Source organism: Dama dama, chromosome 3 (genome assembly GCF_033118175.1).
Source record: "Dama dama isolate Ldn47 chromosome 3, ASM3311817v1, whole genome shotgun sequence".
Lineage (NCBI taxonomy): Eukaryota > Metazoa > Chordata > Mammalia > Artiodactyla > Cervidae > Dama > Dama dama.
In genome coordinates this window covers 32034592-32054018 of record NC_083683.1, presented here as the reverse complement: position 1 = coordinate 32054018, position 19427 = coordinate 32034592, and the positions used below count along the sequence as shown (strand labels likewise).

The window sequence follows — 19427 nt, the reverse complement described above, 5'->3', positions numbered from 1 at the left end:
TTGGAGAATTTTACAAATACTATGGTCCCCAAGGAGTCTGAGGACTCCAATTTTAGAACTCCAGATATTGATAATTACTGAAAATCAAGACTAATATAAATTGTCAATTGGGAAAATGACATTTTCAGTCACAAAAGTAAAACTGAGTAAGTTCAATAGAAAAAGTAGTGGCTGAAACATGTATTTTTTACATGTTTACACATTATAATATAATTAAATTTAGTAATGTATACCTTCAACAAATAACTTGGGTGTCATACAAGGACGCTATAAGAATCTGTACAATAACTGGGGCCACTTCTACTACTTAATTTTAGCCATTTTTAATGCTAGCATTTTCATTTAATTTGGCTATTTCTCCTTAACTTCTTGCCAGTTTTCTGCTGAAAACAAGCTTCCCCAAACACTATTGTCATTTTCACATAACTGTTGAAAATCTCTCTGTAACTCCTTAAAAATAAAGGCTAGCATTATCAAGTGTGTTTCTGTTAGGGATGGCTATAAAGTGCTGCTGCTGCTAAGTCACTTCAGTCGTGTCCGACTCTGTGCGACCCCATAGACGGCAGCCCACCAGGCTCCCCCGTCCCTGGGATTCTCCAGGCAAGAACACTGGAGTGGGTTGCCATTTCCCCTCCATAAAAAGTGCTACCATGTGGTAACACATATATTTGCTCCTCATAGAGACTGCTCTGCTCTGATACTCATGTTCTTCCCTAGGTTTCCCGGGTTTCTTTGCAGTTAGTTTGGCCATGGGATTAGTTATAGGCCATACAATATGAGAGAAGTGATACCTGCCACTTTTGAGGGCAGAGTGGTTAAATGTCAGTTGTTTTTCTGGTGGTCATTTTCCCCCACCACAATCTACTGCCTATAAAAATGAAGTTATGTTCAAGTTTTGTGACACAGAGTCACAAAATGGAAGCAGCCTGAGTTTCTGAATCTGCTTAGAAGAGACAGGCCAACCTAACATCAGACATAATGCAAACAAACAAAAAATTTCTACTGATGGAACCACATAGATTTCTGAGTTCCTTGTTGTGTGGTATAACCTATATTACCCTAATGAATCTATCTTACGAGATAGGTACTATTATCATACCCATTTTACGGATGAAGAAAGAGACATAGCAAAATGAAGTAACTTGAGCAAGGCAAACATCTAGGAAGTGGTAGAACTAGATATGCACATGAGCAGTTTACTCTCCAGGCTTGAAAAATACATGTTTGGTGTATGTTTTCAGGATAAAAGAGGCTTTTTATCCTAGACATGAAAGTTACTATCTGGCCATAATATAACACATGAAAAAGCAGAACACAATGTTGAAATTCTGGCTTCAGAACTCAAATAACACCCCTGACAATGACTTCCTAACTGAGCAAATCACAAGGTATCTAAGCTTCAGGAAATACTCTGTAAAATGAGAACGATAATTACAGAACCCAATCAGTTGCTGTGAAGTGAAGGAACATGTACAGGTACTTAGCCCACTTTGACACGCTATAAGCCTAAGTACTTGATTTCTTCCTTCTTTCCAGTGGTATTTCTCACTATACCCACTTTACCTGAACACACTGGTCTTCTACAGACCTCAACTTTATCTTTCACATTCCCTCCTCTTTTGAATATTTCCTCTATCAGAAGTGCTTTTTGCTTTTAGTTTGAGCCTTTAATTAAATTAAATATACTTATTTTTCTGATGCTGGCAAAGTGCTGCACTCAATATGCCAGCAAATCTGGAAAACTCAGCACTCGGCAGTGGCCACAGGATTGGAAAAGGTCAGTTTTCATTCCAATCCCAAAGAAAGGCAATGCCAAAGAATGTTCAAACTACGGCACAATGACACTCATCTCACAGGCAAGCAAAGCAATGCTCAAAATTCTCCAATCCAGCCTTCAACAGTATGTGAACCATGAACTTTTAGATGTTCAAGCTGGCTTTTAAAAAAGCAGAGGAACCAGAGATCAAACTGCCAACATCCACTGGATCATCAAAAAAACAAGAGCGTTCCAGAAAAACATCTACTTTTGCTTTGTTGACTACACCAAAGCCTTTTACTGTGTGGATCACAACAAACTGGAAAATTCTGAAAGAGATGGGAATACCAGACCAGCTGACCTGTCTCCTGAGAAACCTGTATGCAGGTCAAGAAGCAACAGTTAGAATTGGACATGGAACAGCAGACTGGTTGCAAATTGGGAAAGGAATATGTCAAGGCTGTATATTGTCACCCTGCTTATTTCACTTATATGAGAGTACATCATGCAAAATGCTGGGTTGGATGAAGCACAAGCTGGAACCAAGATTGCCAGGAGAAAATCAGTAACCTCAGATATGCAGATGATACCACCCTTATGGTAGAAAGTGAAGAGGAACTAAAGAGACTCTTGATGAAAGTGAAAGAGAAGAGTGAAAAAGTTGGCTTAAAACTCAACATTCAGAAAACTAAGATCATGGCATCTGGTCCCATCACTTCATGGCAAATAGATCGGGAAACAATGCAAATAGTGAGAGACTATTTTTGGGGGCTTCCAAAATCACTGCAGATGGTGACTGCAGCCATGAAGTTAAAAGACACTTGCTCCTTGGAAGAAAAGCTATGATCAACCTAGATAGCAAATTAAAAAGCAGAGACATTATTTTACCATCAAAGGTCCATCTAGTCAAAGTTACGGTTTTTCCAGTAGTCATGTATGGTACAGATGTGAGAGTTGGACTATAAAGAAAGCTGAGTGCTGAAAGAATTGATGCTTTAGAACTGTGGTGTTGGGGAAGACTCTTGAGAGTTCTTTGGACAGCAAGGAGATCCAACCACCCAACCCTAAAGTAAATCAGTGTTGAATATTCATTGGAAGGACTGATGCTTCTTGAAGCTGAAACTCCAATACTTTGGCCACCTGATGTGGAGAATCGACTCATTGGAAAAGCCCCTGATGCTGGAAAAGATTGAGGGCAGGATGAGAAGAGGATGACGGAGGATGAGATGGTTGGATGGTATCACCAACGTGATGGACATGAGTTTATGCAGGGTCTGGGAGTTGGTGATGGACAGGGAAGCCTGGCGTGTTTCAGTCCATGGGGTCGCAGTCGGACACGACTGAGTGACTGAACTGAACTGACTGTGAGGCATGCTGGATCTTAGTTCCCCAACCGGAGACTGAATCCATTCACCCTGCAGTGGAATCTTGGAGTCTTAACCACAATACTACCAGGCAACTCTCTGATTTTCAATATTACCAAACTATTGGAAGATTAACTCAAAGTTTGCCTCATAGGTGCAGGCAGTTTCCCCTGGTCACACTAAATTAAGATATTTCCAAATTTATAAGGCATAGCTGCTGTCTACAATAATCATATGACACTTGTATTTTATTGCTTTTATGATTATTTTATTAGGTACTAAAACTTGAGTTAAGAGTAGATTTTGGAGTTAGACTGCATAAATTTGAATCCTGGGTCTTCGACTTGCTAGCTGTGTGAAATTGGGTAGGTGACTTAGCCCTTTCTGCTGATATAAAGTCGGGATATTAGGTAGCTATTTCATTATCATAGTGTGAGGATTAATCGAAAACAGCACTGGGCACAAAGTAAATGCTATATCAGTATTTGTTATCGTTAGCATTCATGGTTATCATTTTTTGCATACATTTTCTATCTCTAACAAGATTATAGAAATGAATTGAAATCATGGGTTACATTGAATTTCCCTTATAATGTCCAACATGTTAGGACACTGACTACATGTAGTAGGCATACACTAAATACTTGGTGATTAAATAAGCACCCACATACAGTCTGGTTGGCCTAGTAATAGTAATTAACAGATTTTTGTGCGCTTACCACATTCCAGGGATTATTGTCAACAGAATATGTGTATTATCCCATTCAAATCTAGTGGTTATGCCATAAGAATAGGTACAATTATTATCCTTATTTTACCAGTGAAGATTCACAGACATAGAAAAGCTAAGTTACTTTTCCAGGATCACAAAGCATGGGGCAGGAAGATGTCCTTGTTTAAAAACACAATTATTTCCAAACTTCAGTGCACCCTGAATCACCCAAAAGGCTTGAGAAAGATTACTGGGAATCATGTGCTACCTTCTGGTTTGGTGGACCTGGGTAGAGTGTAAGATTTTGCACATCTAACAGGCTCGCAGGTGATGATGAAGGGGCACACAGCTTTAAGAACCACTGCACTGGGTTACACTCTTTCCTCCAAGCTACACAACTTAAATTGCACTTGGAAACAGATGTTTCTAAGCCAGAGGTTGACAGGTTCTATTCTAAAACATGTGGAACATACCAGGTTTGCCTATCAAACAGTGTAACATGAGAAATTTATGTGGAAACTGAGCTTTAAAGCAAAAAGAAAGAAAAATAGATTTTCTAGCAAAACAATAATAACTCTTCTGTGATAATCAAGTTATCAGTAAACAGCAAATCATACAGGTCTTTGACTTGGTATAAAAAGCTGCTATTTTCTTAAATAAAGGTCAATGAACAAATTTAAGAACCCAATACATCTAGAAAGAAAATGTCATAGGTTTGCAGTGATCTTAAACAAGGGAGAGAACAGTGACTACTCCCTAGACTCTTATCTTGTTCTACAAGTGGCTTAAGTCAGGTACAGGGATTTTAAACATAATCAGATCCTTGGTTTTTTGGTAAGATATCTTATATTCCTCTGAAATACTCAGAAAAACAAGGACCTTTTTGGCTGTGGTCATATATCACAAGGAAACTAAATCAGGGCAAAAAGTCAACTGCTTCCACCCTAGGATTGGATGTACACAACCTTTTTTTCAGTTATTCATTTCTCTCTGTCTGTATTTTGTTCATAAATGTATTTCGCTATCTGATCAAACTGATAAGACTTGCTAACTTGATTCAAAATTAGGATTTTTGAAATAGATTTTCCTACCTGAATTTTAGTAAGTGTTTGCCTTTCCCTACACTTAGCAAGTTGCCAAATCCACCTTCCTAAATTAGGCTACAAGCCCAGTCCACTTTGGCTTGTTTTGCCTTGATAAATCCATGTCCTGATATGACACAAATGTCAAATTTATAATAATTCATGGTAAATCATTTAACAAATGCATGCTGCTGGACATAAAAAGAGACAGGAGTTCAGGCTATAAACATCATCAGTCCTAGAAAATTCCAAATTGCATATGCAAAGTTTTTCAGTAGACTAGGATGTAATTCACCTAGAACTGGTAAATGAGCCAGGATATGTGAGAGAAAAACCACTTAGAGCCAAGAGAAATAACAAGTGGGAAGCAAATGGCAAATATCAGAGGAACCCACAGGAGGATAAGAATAATTCTCATCAGCCAAAGTTGAAAGGATACATAGAAGAGACATTAGGCAGAATACTAAGAAAGTTGGAGTCACAGTAGTTGGGCTAAATTAGTACTAGTCTAAATAAAGATTTCTTTGAGATTTCTCTAACAGAACTTAAAAGGAAGTTTTGAAATCATCTCACTAATTCCAAGTAACATATTAAACAGACGGTGCATGTCAGAAGCAAAATATCAACATATATTAGGTAAAGGAAAAGATGAAAATTAAGGAATTAACAAGTAGAAAAATTTAAATGTCCAGAATATAACCAAAATTGTCTGGGCATGCAAGAAGTAGGAAAATCAGAATCAGAAAAAAAAAAAAGAATAAAAATAGACCTCAAAATGAGGGAGATGATGAAATTAACATATAAGAATGTTAAGACAGCTATTATAAATATAATCCATATGTTCAAGATGATTCAGAAATATATGAACATGACTAAGAGAGAAACTGTAAATGTTAAAAAAATAAAGAAAACTTGTAGAAATGAAAATCATAACATCTAATCTGAACTGAAAAACAGTTTAGGTGGGATTAACTGCAGAGCAGTTACACAAGAAGAAAATATCAGAGGATTTGAAGCCACAAATAACTAGTAATAGTTATATACGAAATAACTAGTAAGACTGAAATAGAGGCAGAAAACAAAAACAATAAATATAAGAACAAAGCAATAGTGACTTCAAGGATATATCAAGTGTCTAATATTAGTGAAGCTGGAGTTCTAATAGGAGAAGATAGAAGGAAGCAGAAAAAAATACTTAAAAATAATGGCCAAAATTTTTCACAATTTTATGGAAACTATAAATCCACTATATCCAAGAGGTTCAATAAATTCTAAGCAGAGTTGCAGCAACACGGATGGACTAAAAATTATCATGTTAAGTGAGGTGTGTCAGACAAAGACAAATATCATATTATATCACTTATATGTAGAATCAAAAAAGTGATACAAATGCACGTATTTACAATACAGAAATAGACTCACAGACTTGGAATAAAGACAGACTTATGGTTACCAAAGAATAAAGGCAGGGAAGAGGGATACCCTGGTGGCTCAGTGGTAAAGAATCTGCCCCCAGTGCAGGAGACGAAAGAGACGCAGGTTTGATCCTGGGTCGGGAAGATCCCCTGGAGAAGGAAATGGCAACCCACTCCAGTATTTCTGCCTGGGAAATCCCATGGAGAGAGGAGCCTGGCAGGCTATAGTTCATGAGGTTGCAAAAAAAGTCAGACATGACTTAGTGACTGAATAACAACAAAATTAACAGATATATATACTACTATATATAAAATAAACAATAAGGACCTACTGTATAACATAGGAAACTATATTCAATATCTTATAATAACCTATAATAGAAAAATTCTGAAAAGAATATACACACACAAATAACTGAATCATGTTGCTATTCTGAATCTGAAACTAACACAACATGGTAAAACAAATCTACAGCAGTTAGAAAAACGCTAAGCAAATAAACAAGGGAAAAATTCTAAGGAGAGTAAATCTATCTAAAACTACATCAAAACACGTTATAATCAAATTGCTAAAAACCACTGATAAAATCTTAAAAGTACCCAGAGAAAGAGAAATGAAGACAAGAATGTCCACAGACTTCTTAGAAACAGTGAAAGCCATAAGACAGTGGAGAGACATTTTTTTTTTAAATAAAAAGATAACAATATTTTATTTTGGGCCCTTACTCAGTATTTCACAGATTCTCAACAAGTTTTAGGTAGGTTAATATTAGTATTTATTTTACAAACTAAAACTCAGGCAGAGATTTACATCGCAAACCATAACAGCAGTCCTATCATAACCAAGAATAACATGGTTTTCCAGATTAATCTAATATGTGTGAATTTAACAGTGATGGCTTGCAAATAGTCATTAAAAACAAAACAAAACCCAAACCCCACTAGATATTACAGAAATTCTACAATCACAAAGTATATTTTTTCATTTACATCTAGGTACTTAACTGCAGTATTCCAAACAGAGGCCTGAATTCACACATGCTTATAATACATACTTTAACAGACACCAACTTTCTCTTTTCAGAAGATAAAACAAAATCAAATTACTACCAGAAAGGAAAAAATTTTAAATGGCAAGCTATGGGATGTAGATGACTCAAAAAATAATTCCCCAAAAATGTCTTTTCTATAAACACAAACCTAAGTCAACATCAAACTAAAATTGTCATATAGTCAGTGGTATAGATCAAAATTATCATTTCAAATTTGCATTAGTTCTTACATGTACAAAAGATTATTTTAGGCAGAAGGTATTTTTTAAACAACTTTTATAAAACTGTTCTATTTAGAATAACTTTTAAATTATTCTTTATTCATTTTTCCCAAGAAATTACTAATAATATACACAGAACAATTTTCATCAAATTGTGTTCTCTGCAATTATAATAAAGTACATACATAGGGTGCAATGATATTTATTTACCTCCAGTTTACTTCTTGAAGAAGTGGGTTACCAGTGAGAGACAATTCATGGAGAGAAAAGCATGCATCAAACCACTTTATGACACTTGTAAGATCTATAGAAAATAAACAACAACAACAAAATTATGAGGCATTACAGATAAAGAAAAATAGTTATACATCAATGACCATTTTGTTTGACTATTAAAGAAAAGCACAAAAATTATTTATTCTGCAGAATATGTTTTTAAAAGACCATTTTAAGAAGACTCTGCTATCACAATACATATTTCTACCATTTAGCAGCTATGTGAATTTATGCAAATCATACAATTGCTTGATAATTCAGGTTTATATCTGTCTCATAGGGTGAGAATTGAATGAGTATGTAAATGACTTAGAGCAAGCGTTGCTAGATCATTAACACAACATATAAAAAAGTAAAGTCAAAAGTAATGGGATAGTGGTAAAATGGAACATTTGCCTAAACAGAATTACATTTATACTTTCAAAAGTAAAAACAGTAGGTCAATCCAGCAATCCAGGGTACATTAAGAGCAATTTATACTGGAATTGCTCTCCCACAGAAAACAATCATAAAACTGGACAATAAACAGGAAGCACCTGTTTTTAAGCCTGACTTGCGAGAAAAAGCAAACACACATGCTGAGCTGACTATCACAATTTTGGGGTTTTTTTTTTTTTTGCCTAAAAGTATGTAACCACTTTAGAGCAAGAAAGTGGAAATCAGGCAAAGAGACTGTTTTGCTGAGTGATGAGGCAAAGTTTAGACATGAGGCTGGAATTTATGGTGAAAAGTACTGAGAAGAAGCTGAGTGTGTATATGTTGGTGGGAAGAGAACTGGGGAAAAAGTATATGTAAGGGTTTACCACAGCTCCTTGGACAAGTGCTAGACAGGGCAACATTCCGAAAAACCTAGCAAAGATGACCTGCTATTAGGCTAAGAGCTGAGTGATGACACAATAGTTCATGCAGCAGTGAAAGACACTGGAATTTTAGCCCAGTCAGATGAGACTTAACCAAATATAGCATCTCAGACTCAGCTAATATCCAGAAAGACCATGTATTAGGAGTGAAGACAATGCCCAGGGGTAGAGGAATGTATTGAGAGTCGAAAATTAAAATGATTTTCTCTCCCTAGGAGAGAATGAAATTAAGGTTGACAGAAACATAATTATCCATTAATACCTTAACTGCCTGCTAGAATCACATTTACTACACGTTAAAAGAAAGATAACAATAGCCGAACTCAGTAAACTGTAGTATGAACAATGTTCAGCATACAGTTCCAAAGTATTGGACAATGAAAAGAAACAGGAAAATATGAACTATCATTAAGAGAAAATCAGTTAAAAGGTAGATCAAGGTAGACCAAATGGAAGTCAATTTTTTGACAAACACACCAAAGTCAATCAATGATGAAAACAGTTTGTTCAACAAATGTTTCTGGAAAAACTAACTGTTGTTTAGTTGTTCAACAACAACTCATCTTTGACTCCACACCATTTGTAAAAATTAATTTGAAGTAGGTCATATATCTAAAAGTAAAAACTTAAAGTACAAGACCTTTATAAGAAAGTTAAAAAGCATAGAAAATCATCTCATTCTGGATGTAGAAAAATATTACAAAGGACACAGAGAGAAAAAATTATTAAAAATAAAATAGTAAACCAAAATTTAAATTTCTGATTATCATGAGGAACGCTGGGCTGGAAGAAGCGCAAGATTGCCAGGAGAAATATCAATAACCTCAGATATAGATGACATCACCCTTAAAGCAAAGAGTGAAAAGGAACTAAAAAGCCTCTTGATGAAAGTGAAAGAGGAGAGTGAAAAAGTTGGCTTAAAGCTTAACATTCAGAAAACTAAGATCATGGCATCTGGTCCCATCACCTCATGGGAAATAGATGGGGAGACAGTGGAAACAGTGTCAGACTTTATTTTTTTGGGCTCCAAATCACTGCAGATGGTAACTGCAGTCATGAAATTAAAAGACGCTTACTCCTTGGAAGGAAAGTTATGACCAACCTAGACAGCATATTAAAAAGCAGAGACATTACTTTGCCAACAAAGGTCCGTCTGGTCAAGGCTATGGTTTTTCCAGTGCTCATGTATGGATGTGAGAGTTGGACTGTGAAGAAAGCTGAGCACTGAAAAATTGATGCTTTTAAACTGTAGTGTTGGAGAAGACTCTTGAGAATCCCTTGGACTGCAAGGAGATTCAACCAGTCCATCCTGAAGGAGATCAGTCCTGGGTGTTCATTGGAAGGACTGATGCTGAAGTTGAAACTCCAGTACTTTGGCCACCTGATGCGAAGAGTTGACTCATTGGAAAAGACCTTGATGCTGGGAGGGACTGGGGGCAGGAGGAGAAGGGGACGACAGAGGATGAGATGGTTGGATGGCATCACTGACTGAATGGACATAAGTTTGAGCAAACCTTGGGAGTTGGTGATGGACAGGGAGGCCTGGCGTGCTGCGATTCATAGGGTCGCAAAGAGCTGGACATGACTGAGTGACTGAACTGAACTGAAAGATACACTTAACAAAATTAATAGGTGAAAGAGAGACTGGGAGAGAAAACCCCCAAAACATATATCTGACAAAGAGTTTCATCCAGAATAAAGAATTTATTCAAACCAATAAAAGCAAATAGCCAAAATTTTTAAATGGTAATGAAAAGACACAAAACAATATACAGAAACCATCAATAAAGGTATGCAAAGATGCTCAATATCATTATCCATCAGGGAAGTGCAAACTAAAACCATAATGAGATAACACAATAATATACCAAAACCCTATAGAATGGAGTGATTGGAACTCTAATGTGGGGAAGTAAAATGTTACAACTATTTGGGAAAACAGTTTCATTAGTTTCTTATAAAGTTAAGCAGGCATTAACAGGGGCTTCCCTGGTGGTTCAGATGGTAAAGAAACTGCCGGCAATGCAGCAGACCTAGGTTCAATCCCTGGGTTGGGAAGATCCCCCGTAGAAGGGAATGGCAACCCACTCCAGGACTCTTGCCTGGAAAATTCCATGGATGGAGGAGCCTGGTGAGCTAGAGTCCACCGGGTCAAAAGAGTCGGACACAACTGAGTGATTTCACTTCACTTCTAGAATTCTTGCCTGGAGAATTCCATGGACAGAGGAACCTGGAGGGCTACAGTGCATGGGGCCACAAAGAGTTGGACATGACTGAGTGACTAACATTCTTCACTTTGACTGTCATGCATCTACTTTATTATCCAGTAATTTCATCCTTAAACATTTATCCAAGAAAACTGAAAACTTATGTTACAAAAGTATTTGTACAAGAATTTCCATAGGAACTTTATAATCAGTGTACCCCAGATGGTCAATACTGAAATCGGATTGATTATATTCTTCGCAGATAAAGATGGAGAAGCTCTATATCAGCAAAAACAAGACCAGGAACTGACATGGCTCAGATCATGAATTCCTTATTGCAAACTTAGGACTTAAATTGAAGAAAGTAGGGAAAACTACTAGACCATTGAGGTATGACCTAAATCAAATCCCTTACTACTATACAGTAGATTCAAGGGATTAGATATGATAGACAGAGTGCCTGAAGAACCTTGGACAGAAGTTCGTGATACTGCACAGGAATCAGTGATCAAAACCATCCCCAAGAAAAAGAAAAGCAAAAGGGCAAAATGGTATACTGAGGAGGCCTTACAAAGAGCTGAGAAAAAAAGAGAAGCTAAAGACAAAGGAGTAAAGGAAAGATATATCCATCTGAATACAGAGCTCCAAAGAATAGCAAGGACGGATAAGAAAGCCTTCCTCAGTGATCAATGAAAAGAAACAGAGGAAAACAATAGAATGGAAAAGACTAGAGATCTCTTCAAGAAAATTAGAGATACCAAGGGAACATTTCAAGCAAAGATGGGCACAATAAATGAAAGAAATGGTATGGACCTAACAGAAGCAGAAGAGATTAAGAAGAGGTGGCAAAAACACACTGAAGAACTATACAAAAAAAAAAAAGTCTTAATGACTGAGATAACCAGATGGTGTGTGATCATTCACCTAAAGCCAGACATCCTAGAGTGTGAAGTCAAGTGGACCTTAGGAAGCATCTCTATGAACAAAGATAGTGGAGGTGATGGAATTCCAGCTGAGCTATTTCAAATCCTAAAAGATGATGATGTGAAAGTGCTGCACTCAATATGCCAGCAAATTTGGAAAACTCAACAGTGGCCACAAGCCTGGAAAAGGTCAGTTTTCATTCCAATCCCAAAGAAAGGCCATGCCAAAGAATGCTCAAACTACTTCACAGTTGCACTCATCTCACACACTCAAAATTCTCCAACTTCGGCTTCAATAGTATGTGAACCAAGATGTTTAAGCTGGATTTAGAAAAGGCAGAGGAACCAGAGATCAAATTGCCAACATCCATTGAATCATTGAAAAGCAAGAGAGTTCCAGAAAACATCTACTTCTGCTTTATTGACTATGCCAAAGCCTTCGACTGTGTGGATCACAGCAAACTATGGAGAATTCTGAAAGAGATGGGAATACCAGACCACCTTACCTGCCTCCTGAGCAACCTGTATGCAGGTCAGGAAGCAACATTTAGAACTGGATGCAGAACAAGAAACTGGTTCCAAATTGGGAAAGGAGTACATCAAGGCTGTGTATTTTCACCCTGCTTATTTAACTTATATGCAGAGTACATTCCGTGAAATACAGGGCTGGATGAAGCACAAGCTGGAATCAAGTTTACTGGAAGAAATACCAGTAACTTCAGATATGCAGATGACACCACCTGCAGAAAGCAAAGAGGAACTAAAGAACCTCTTGATGAAAGTGAAAGAGGAGAGTGAAAAGGCTGGCTTAAAACTCAACATTCAAAAAAAAAGAAAATCATGGCATCTGGTCCCATCACTTCATGGCAAACAGATGGGAAAACAGTGACAGACTTTATTTTCTTGGGTTCTAAAATCACTGCAGATGGTGACTGGAGCCATGAAATGAAAAGACACTAATTCCTTGGAAGAAAAACTATGACCAACCTAGACAGCATATTAAAAAGCAGAGACATTAGTTTGCCATCAAAGGTCCATCTAGTCAAAGCTATGGTTTTTCCAGTAGTCATGTATTGATGTGAGAGTTGGACCATAAAGAAAGCTGAGCATCAAAGAATTGATGCTTTTGAACTGTGGTGTTGGAGAGGACTCTTGAGAGACCCTTGGACTGCAAGGAGATCCAACCAGTCAATTCTAACAGAAATCAGTCCTGAATATTCATTGGAAGGACTGATGCTGAAGTTGAAGTTCTAGTACTTTGGCCACCGGATGCAAAGAACTGACTCTTGAGAAAAGCCCTGATGCTGGGAAAGAGTGAAGGCAGGAGAAGGCGACGACAGAAGATGAGATGGTTGGAAGGCATCACTGACTGGATGGACATGAGTCTGAGCAAACCTCGGGAGTTGGTGATGGACAGGGAAGTCTGGAGTGCTGCAGTCCATGGGGTTGCAGAGTCGAACACCACTAAACAACTGAACTGAACTGACCCCAAACAGCAAACAAAATATCAATCAACAGGAAAATGGACAAACTGTGATGTATTCATGCAATGGACCACATATCAGAAAAAAAAAAAAAAAAACATTGCTGATACAAACAACTGAACAACTGATGTGGTGGAATATCACAAGAATGCCAGGCAAAAATCTAGAGTCAACAAAGAACATACTGTTTGATTCCATTAATATAAAGATGTAGGAAAGTCAGATTTAACCTATGGTGACAAATTTAGAACTGTGATTATCTCTAAAAGGGGACTGACTAAAATTGGGGATGGGGAAGTTTGAGGGTGAGGGATTGTTTAGCCAAATCAGCACATCATTCTTTAAATTAAAAAACTTTTGATGGATGTCTCCTCTGTACTGGTTAGGTGTCAACAAGTTAGACAAATGTGTTTACTTATCTTCATTAGACTAAATTTTTTCATAGGTGTAGGATATATGAATTTTAAATAAGAATATAATTCTCACATTTTCCAAGGTTTACCAGAAAGATATGGAAGTAATATGAATTTAAAAGTAGAAAGAAAATGTTAATTAAATTATTTCACCACACATTCAAAGGAGTTTAGAATAAATGGCACCCTAATAAGCCATTCTGGCATTTTCACTATTTTAAGTTAAGTGCACTTTAAAAAAAAGAGAAAATGCAAGAGCCCTTTAATCTTCCTTCTTTTTCTTAAAAGCAAGAGATTAAATTCCCTTGCGAAAGGTATTTTCCTATAACAGAAGCAAAGAGACATTCTTGTCTTAAGGATGGGAAGTTAACGCTAAGAGATATGTATGCAAACAAGCTTGTTAACCTAGCCTTTATTTCCTAGTCACTTTTCCATCCAATTAACTACCTTAGCGTCCAAGCCCCTCTGCCTCCTCTCATTTTCATGACTTACTACTCTTTGTCCAACTCACTATATAAGTTCAACCTTAACTGCTTCTTGGGGTCTTAATTTTCTTGTGAGAACTCTCACATACATGTGAAAAAAAAATTAAAACTTGTATTTTTTTTCTTCTATTTATCTGACTTACATCAGTTTAATTCTCAGGCCCAGTTTGAGAAAAGAGAAAATTTTCCTCCTCTACAGTATTTTGTATAGGTATGTTATATACATCTCCCCAGAACATTTCCTTACCATATTTGGAACAGAAACTCAAAAGCCTATTATTTGAAAAACAACTATATATTATAAACTTACCAGAAAGACAATTGTCGCTGACATCCAGTTTTTCCAAAGAAACAAAATGAAAAAGTGGTACAATTTTTGTCAAGCTGAAAACCAAAACGGAATTTAAATAAAATTTAAATTGAAGTGTTCTTAATATTATTGATGTAATTATACAATAATATATTTATTTAACACAATAACATAATGTTATAAATTATAACTCTGGAAGAAATACATAACAGCTGCATTTTCACAACAGAATAAATTTGTAACATTAACTAAAGGTACTTTTTAAAAATACAGTAGTTACAAGATTCTAAATATTTATTCTATAATAGAGGATTTATATTTATTTCTAAACAGAAATGATCATGGAATTGCTAATATCAATCATAAATATCAGAAAGCTTAATGTGTACTTGGTATTAAAATAAGAATTAATGGGCTTATTGTTATTGTTTTGTTTTGTCTTTGCAGATGGCTAACTTTACAAAGAATTCATAATCTCTATGTATTTTTTTCTGGCTCAAACATATAACAAACCATTAAGAGTCAAAAACATAAAATTATTTATTTTTACTTATTAACAATATAACTTTAATTAGAGTCAATAACTTTGTTTTTAATTTTAAAAAGTTTCATTTACTAGATTCAAAGTATTCTAAGTCCTGTAAGTATAAAAGTTACACTGGGGTTATTTTTAAATTGGAAATATGCATTTAAGGAACACAATAATAGAAAATGTTTTCTATTGATAAAATACTTAAATTTAGCAAACATATACTAATATTTAAAATTCATACTCATTAATAGAAGCATGTTCAAATTCTAATAATAGTAAACTTTTCTCTCATTTTTAAAAGTTTCTATCATTTTTTAAGATACAACTGTCATTAATACCCCACATTCAAACAAGGAACATAAGTGATACTGAAAATATTCACAATATTAGCAACAAAAAGCTATAAAGGGAAAACTAATTTTAGTTTGATTTGCATTTCAAACTAAGACAAGATTACACTTTCTTTGTTACATAGCATCACATTACCCTAGCTACTTGGCAAAAAAAATTAAGCTAGTTCATCTAAATCTTTAAATAAGATGAAAATTTCTTTGTATAAAATATATTCTCATCACAAATAAAAAAGTCTTCTGGATTAATACCCACTATAAATGCTGAAGATTCATATATGTTCATAATAAGCTTTTACTAAAGGAGTACTTCTGGTACAAAACAGAAAAAAATTATGTATTAACTTCTATTTTTACTTTCTTGGTGTTGACACTGTCACCCTAGTTGTCCTGGCAGAGATTTTTATATCTTTATTCCTACCAACAGCTTGCCACGGTAAAAACAACAACAGCCAAAAAAACACAAAACACCAAGTACTATTATTCTAAGATGAGAAGTTTACAGGATAATGCTGTGACTGGAAGCCTCATGTCACAAAGCCAACTCTTGGGCTGACGTTAACTCCTCTCTTGTATTATCCTGTTCTACATTAGAAGAGAGACAAAAGATGCTACTGATGCTAAAATAGACTAAATAAGGAGACTGAACGATCTCTCTGATTATATTCAATCCTAAGTACAATAATACTATTTATACTACCTATACAACACTAATTTCAGGGGAAAATATCCAAGGTAATAAAAGAAAAAGTGATCAAATATTGGTCATTACATTTGTATATACAGTTCATTATTTGCATATACATTCCTTAATAGCAAAATTTACTGAAATGTCACATGTATTCTAAAAAAGAAAGAAAGAGATATAAAACTTTTCCAATACATAATCAATGGATTTGAGTACTAATTTTATGACATTTCCTACTTAGGCATTCTAGATCATTATATTATTATATTTAGATCATTAAGAAATTTAAAATACAGTTCTAATAAATGCACTTATTAAAAGAAAATTCTTACTTTTTTTTTTACCTTTAGTACATTTCTAATACTAAATCTTTGCCCTTATGCTAAAAGGATTTTGAAAGATTAATAGATACTGAGTTTTTCTCTTTTTTCAGAATATCTCATGTTTTTAACCATAAGTTATATGTAGCAACATTTGGTAACATATAGGTTATAAGAGACATTAACTAAAAATAACCAAAAAGTTTTAAAATTGAAAATAAAATTCTCTTCATAAAAATAAAGTATTTCTTCAGATAAAGAAATATTTGGTTTAACCAGATATTTTTTATAATATCAGAATTTTATCTTTTCAGAGAATCATGCTTTTAGAACCATATTCTTTTTTTTTTGGAAATTTTCATCAAGAAAACTGGCTATTCATTCACCTTTATGACTATTCATTAGGATGGCAGAAACCTAATAGTAGAATCATTTTTTTTAACCTCTATAACTTTCCTTTTACTGACATTCTGTGTATATTTTTTTCCAAGAAAATTCAAACCAGAAAGACAAAGGACATTAGTGAAAACCTAATACCATTTGACCTTGTCACATTAGCCCTGGGCATAAAAAAGATATAAATTTCAAAGACGACAAAAAGCAAAAGATTTGTACAATGAGGAGCCAATGGGTAATAGCTTCCACTTTCTGCTCCTACTTAGAGTCTCAGTGGAAGAGGAGAGACTTATGAAGCTGGAGAGTCTTCCAGTTAGAACTCCACTGAGAAAAACTTAAAACAGTCACATGTCCTAATGAAAATTCAAAACAGAAGTTAGGATGAAACAAGTATTTCAAACAATAAGCACTAAACATCATTCCTTATATGTATTTGATTTGTTGGAAAAAAGCATATGGACACATAATTTCTTCCTTGTGATGAAAATATTTATCAAAAATTTTTTTTTAAAAATGTACCTTTTAAAAGACATGCCAACCACAAATCCAAATATCACATTTATAAAATTCTCCTCAGGTTTGCAACATGCACTGACATACATTATTGTTTTGAATAATCATCAAAATCCCGTAAAATAGGTAAGGTAGGTATTGCCACACCTTTTATATGTGAAAAAACTGAGGATCAGGTAGTGAGAAAAGATTTGCTCAGTGTCAACTGACAGGTAAGCTGTTAATTCAGAATTCAAACCCAGCCAGATCTGTTGACCCTGAGTTTTACCAAACCTAAAGAAGTTCTGAAAAAGTCAACACACATGGTAAAAGCTTACCATAAAATGGGTAATTTCTACAGTTAATGGTATTAGCTTCTGGTGAAAAATACCTAGTAAGAAAATTATTTTTTCACTGATTTTAGGAAATAATTTCACTAATTTATATGTTTATTTCTATCAATCATATTTCCCTGGTGCCCTCAGGACTTATTCACTTATCCTTTCAGAAATGGTAGGTTATTTATGCAAAAAGCTTTCATAAACCCACAAAAAAAAACCTTTCAAATATAAATGATATTGTTTAAAAATGCAAAATAGCCTATATTATACAATTTTACCACCTTTCTATATAGCTAAGTGCACCAGATTGTTATTTTATTTCTAAGAGATTTTGAGGGTAAGGACATATGTTACTCAGTTGTGCATTACCCAATACAGCAAACACCACCTGAATATCCAAATGTTATGAAGCTAATTACTGCAAACAAAATTATAAATAAGGATTATTTGGTTTAAGTATCCCAGTTATTGTTATCAACTCTAAAATTTTTTAAATAGTTCATTTTATAAAATTCCTGGTCATCTATAATTGATATGAGAAATAAGACACATCATATTGATAAGGCAAAAGCCTATTAGCTAGTGTTAACTTCAATTTTTAAAAGCAAAATATTCCTTTGATGATTTAAATTGTCCAAAGAAATAATGGAATTATTTCTCAAAAATGCTGATGCTTTACATATTTTCTAAATTCTTTAAGATTACCATGCTCACCAATGTGGCATGGAATCTAGTTCTATAAAATGTTAGATATGTCAGTAACTGAGTGATTTACTGCATATGTCCAAAGCATAACTGAGTATGTCTACTGAAATCGTATTTCTTACCTGAAAAATATTGTGAAAAGATCCAATAAATATGTGATGGTCTAAATTACTTAAATAGCATTATCTGACATGCTGCTCAGGAATAAATATCTTTTTAAAGGCAAATCAACTTTCATATTTTAGAAATGATTAGAACAACTAGAAGGAATTTTAAAATACAAATTCAGTTTTTGACATGTCAAATTCTGGAATAGTTTAATGGGCAGAAGTCAAATCATTTAGGACTCAAAGGATAAGCACTACAGTGACAGAAATTGAAAGAAAATTATGTTTGGGAGGTGATATATATAAATATAAAAATATATATATGTATATATATGAAACAATGAGTTGTCTTTGTTCACTTGTTTTGCAAGAATTATACCACTCACAGAAGCAACTTCTTGTAAAAGATAACTCCTATCCCTTACTTCTTGTGCCTTTGATGACCAAATTAATCATATTAGAGTTAATAGGCCTCAATGAAATATTAAACAGAGGGAGACATATACATCTTGTACTCCTGTTTCAGTTTCAGTTTTAGACAGCTATTCTCTGCAAAGATCCAGATGTTTGGTGGTTTTAAATGGATCTTCTATGGCAGGTACACATCTCGATTTAATATTAAGGTATTTTTTTAAGTGTTACTTTATATCCTTAGGGAAATCAAATTTAAATCTGTCTTAACAGTTTCAAAAAGACATGCAAGTTGAGAGCAGATTAAAAATCATTCTTCCAGGACTTAATAAGTACCATTTGAGAGAATGAGACATCCTTCTGAATTAAATTAACTACCTCCTATATTTTCCAAGGAGGGTATCTTTACAAATATAAACAAATCTGCCCTGAGAAATTTCCATAAGTACATTTTTGAGAAGGAACAAAATGAGTAAGATCAGTACAATTAAAATCCCACTAAAATTTGAGGATATGTCAATACAT

The 19427-nt window shown here is 34.7% G+C and overlaps 1 protein-coding gene across 1 annotated transcript in view; it reads right to left on the bottom strand.

Moving 5' to 3' along the window:
- LRRIQ1 (leucine rich repeats and IQ motif containing 1) overlaps positions 1–19427 on the bottom strand; it is a 189091-nt gene that overhangs the window by 122589 nt on the left and 47075 nt on the right. The window contains exons 12-13 of the mRNA XM_061125407.1: positions 14561–14634; positions 7813–7906 (exon numbers count right to left, since the gene is read on the bottom strand). Coding sequence (XP_060981390.1) covers positions 7813–7906; positions 14561–14634 — 168 coding nt within the window. The remainder of the gene's footprint in view (positions 1–7812; positions 7907–14560; positions 14635–19427) is intronic.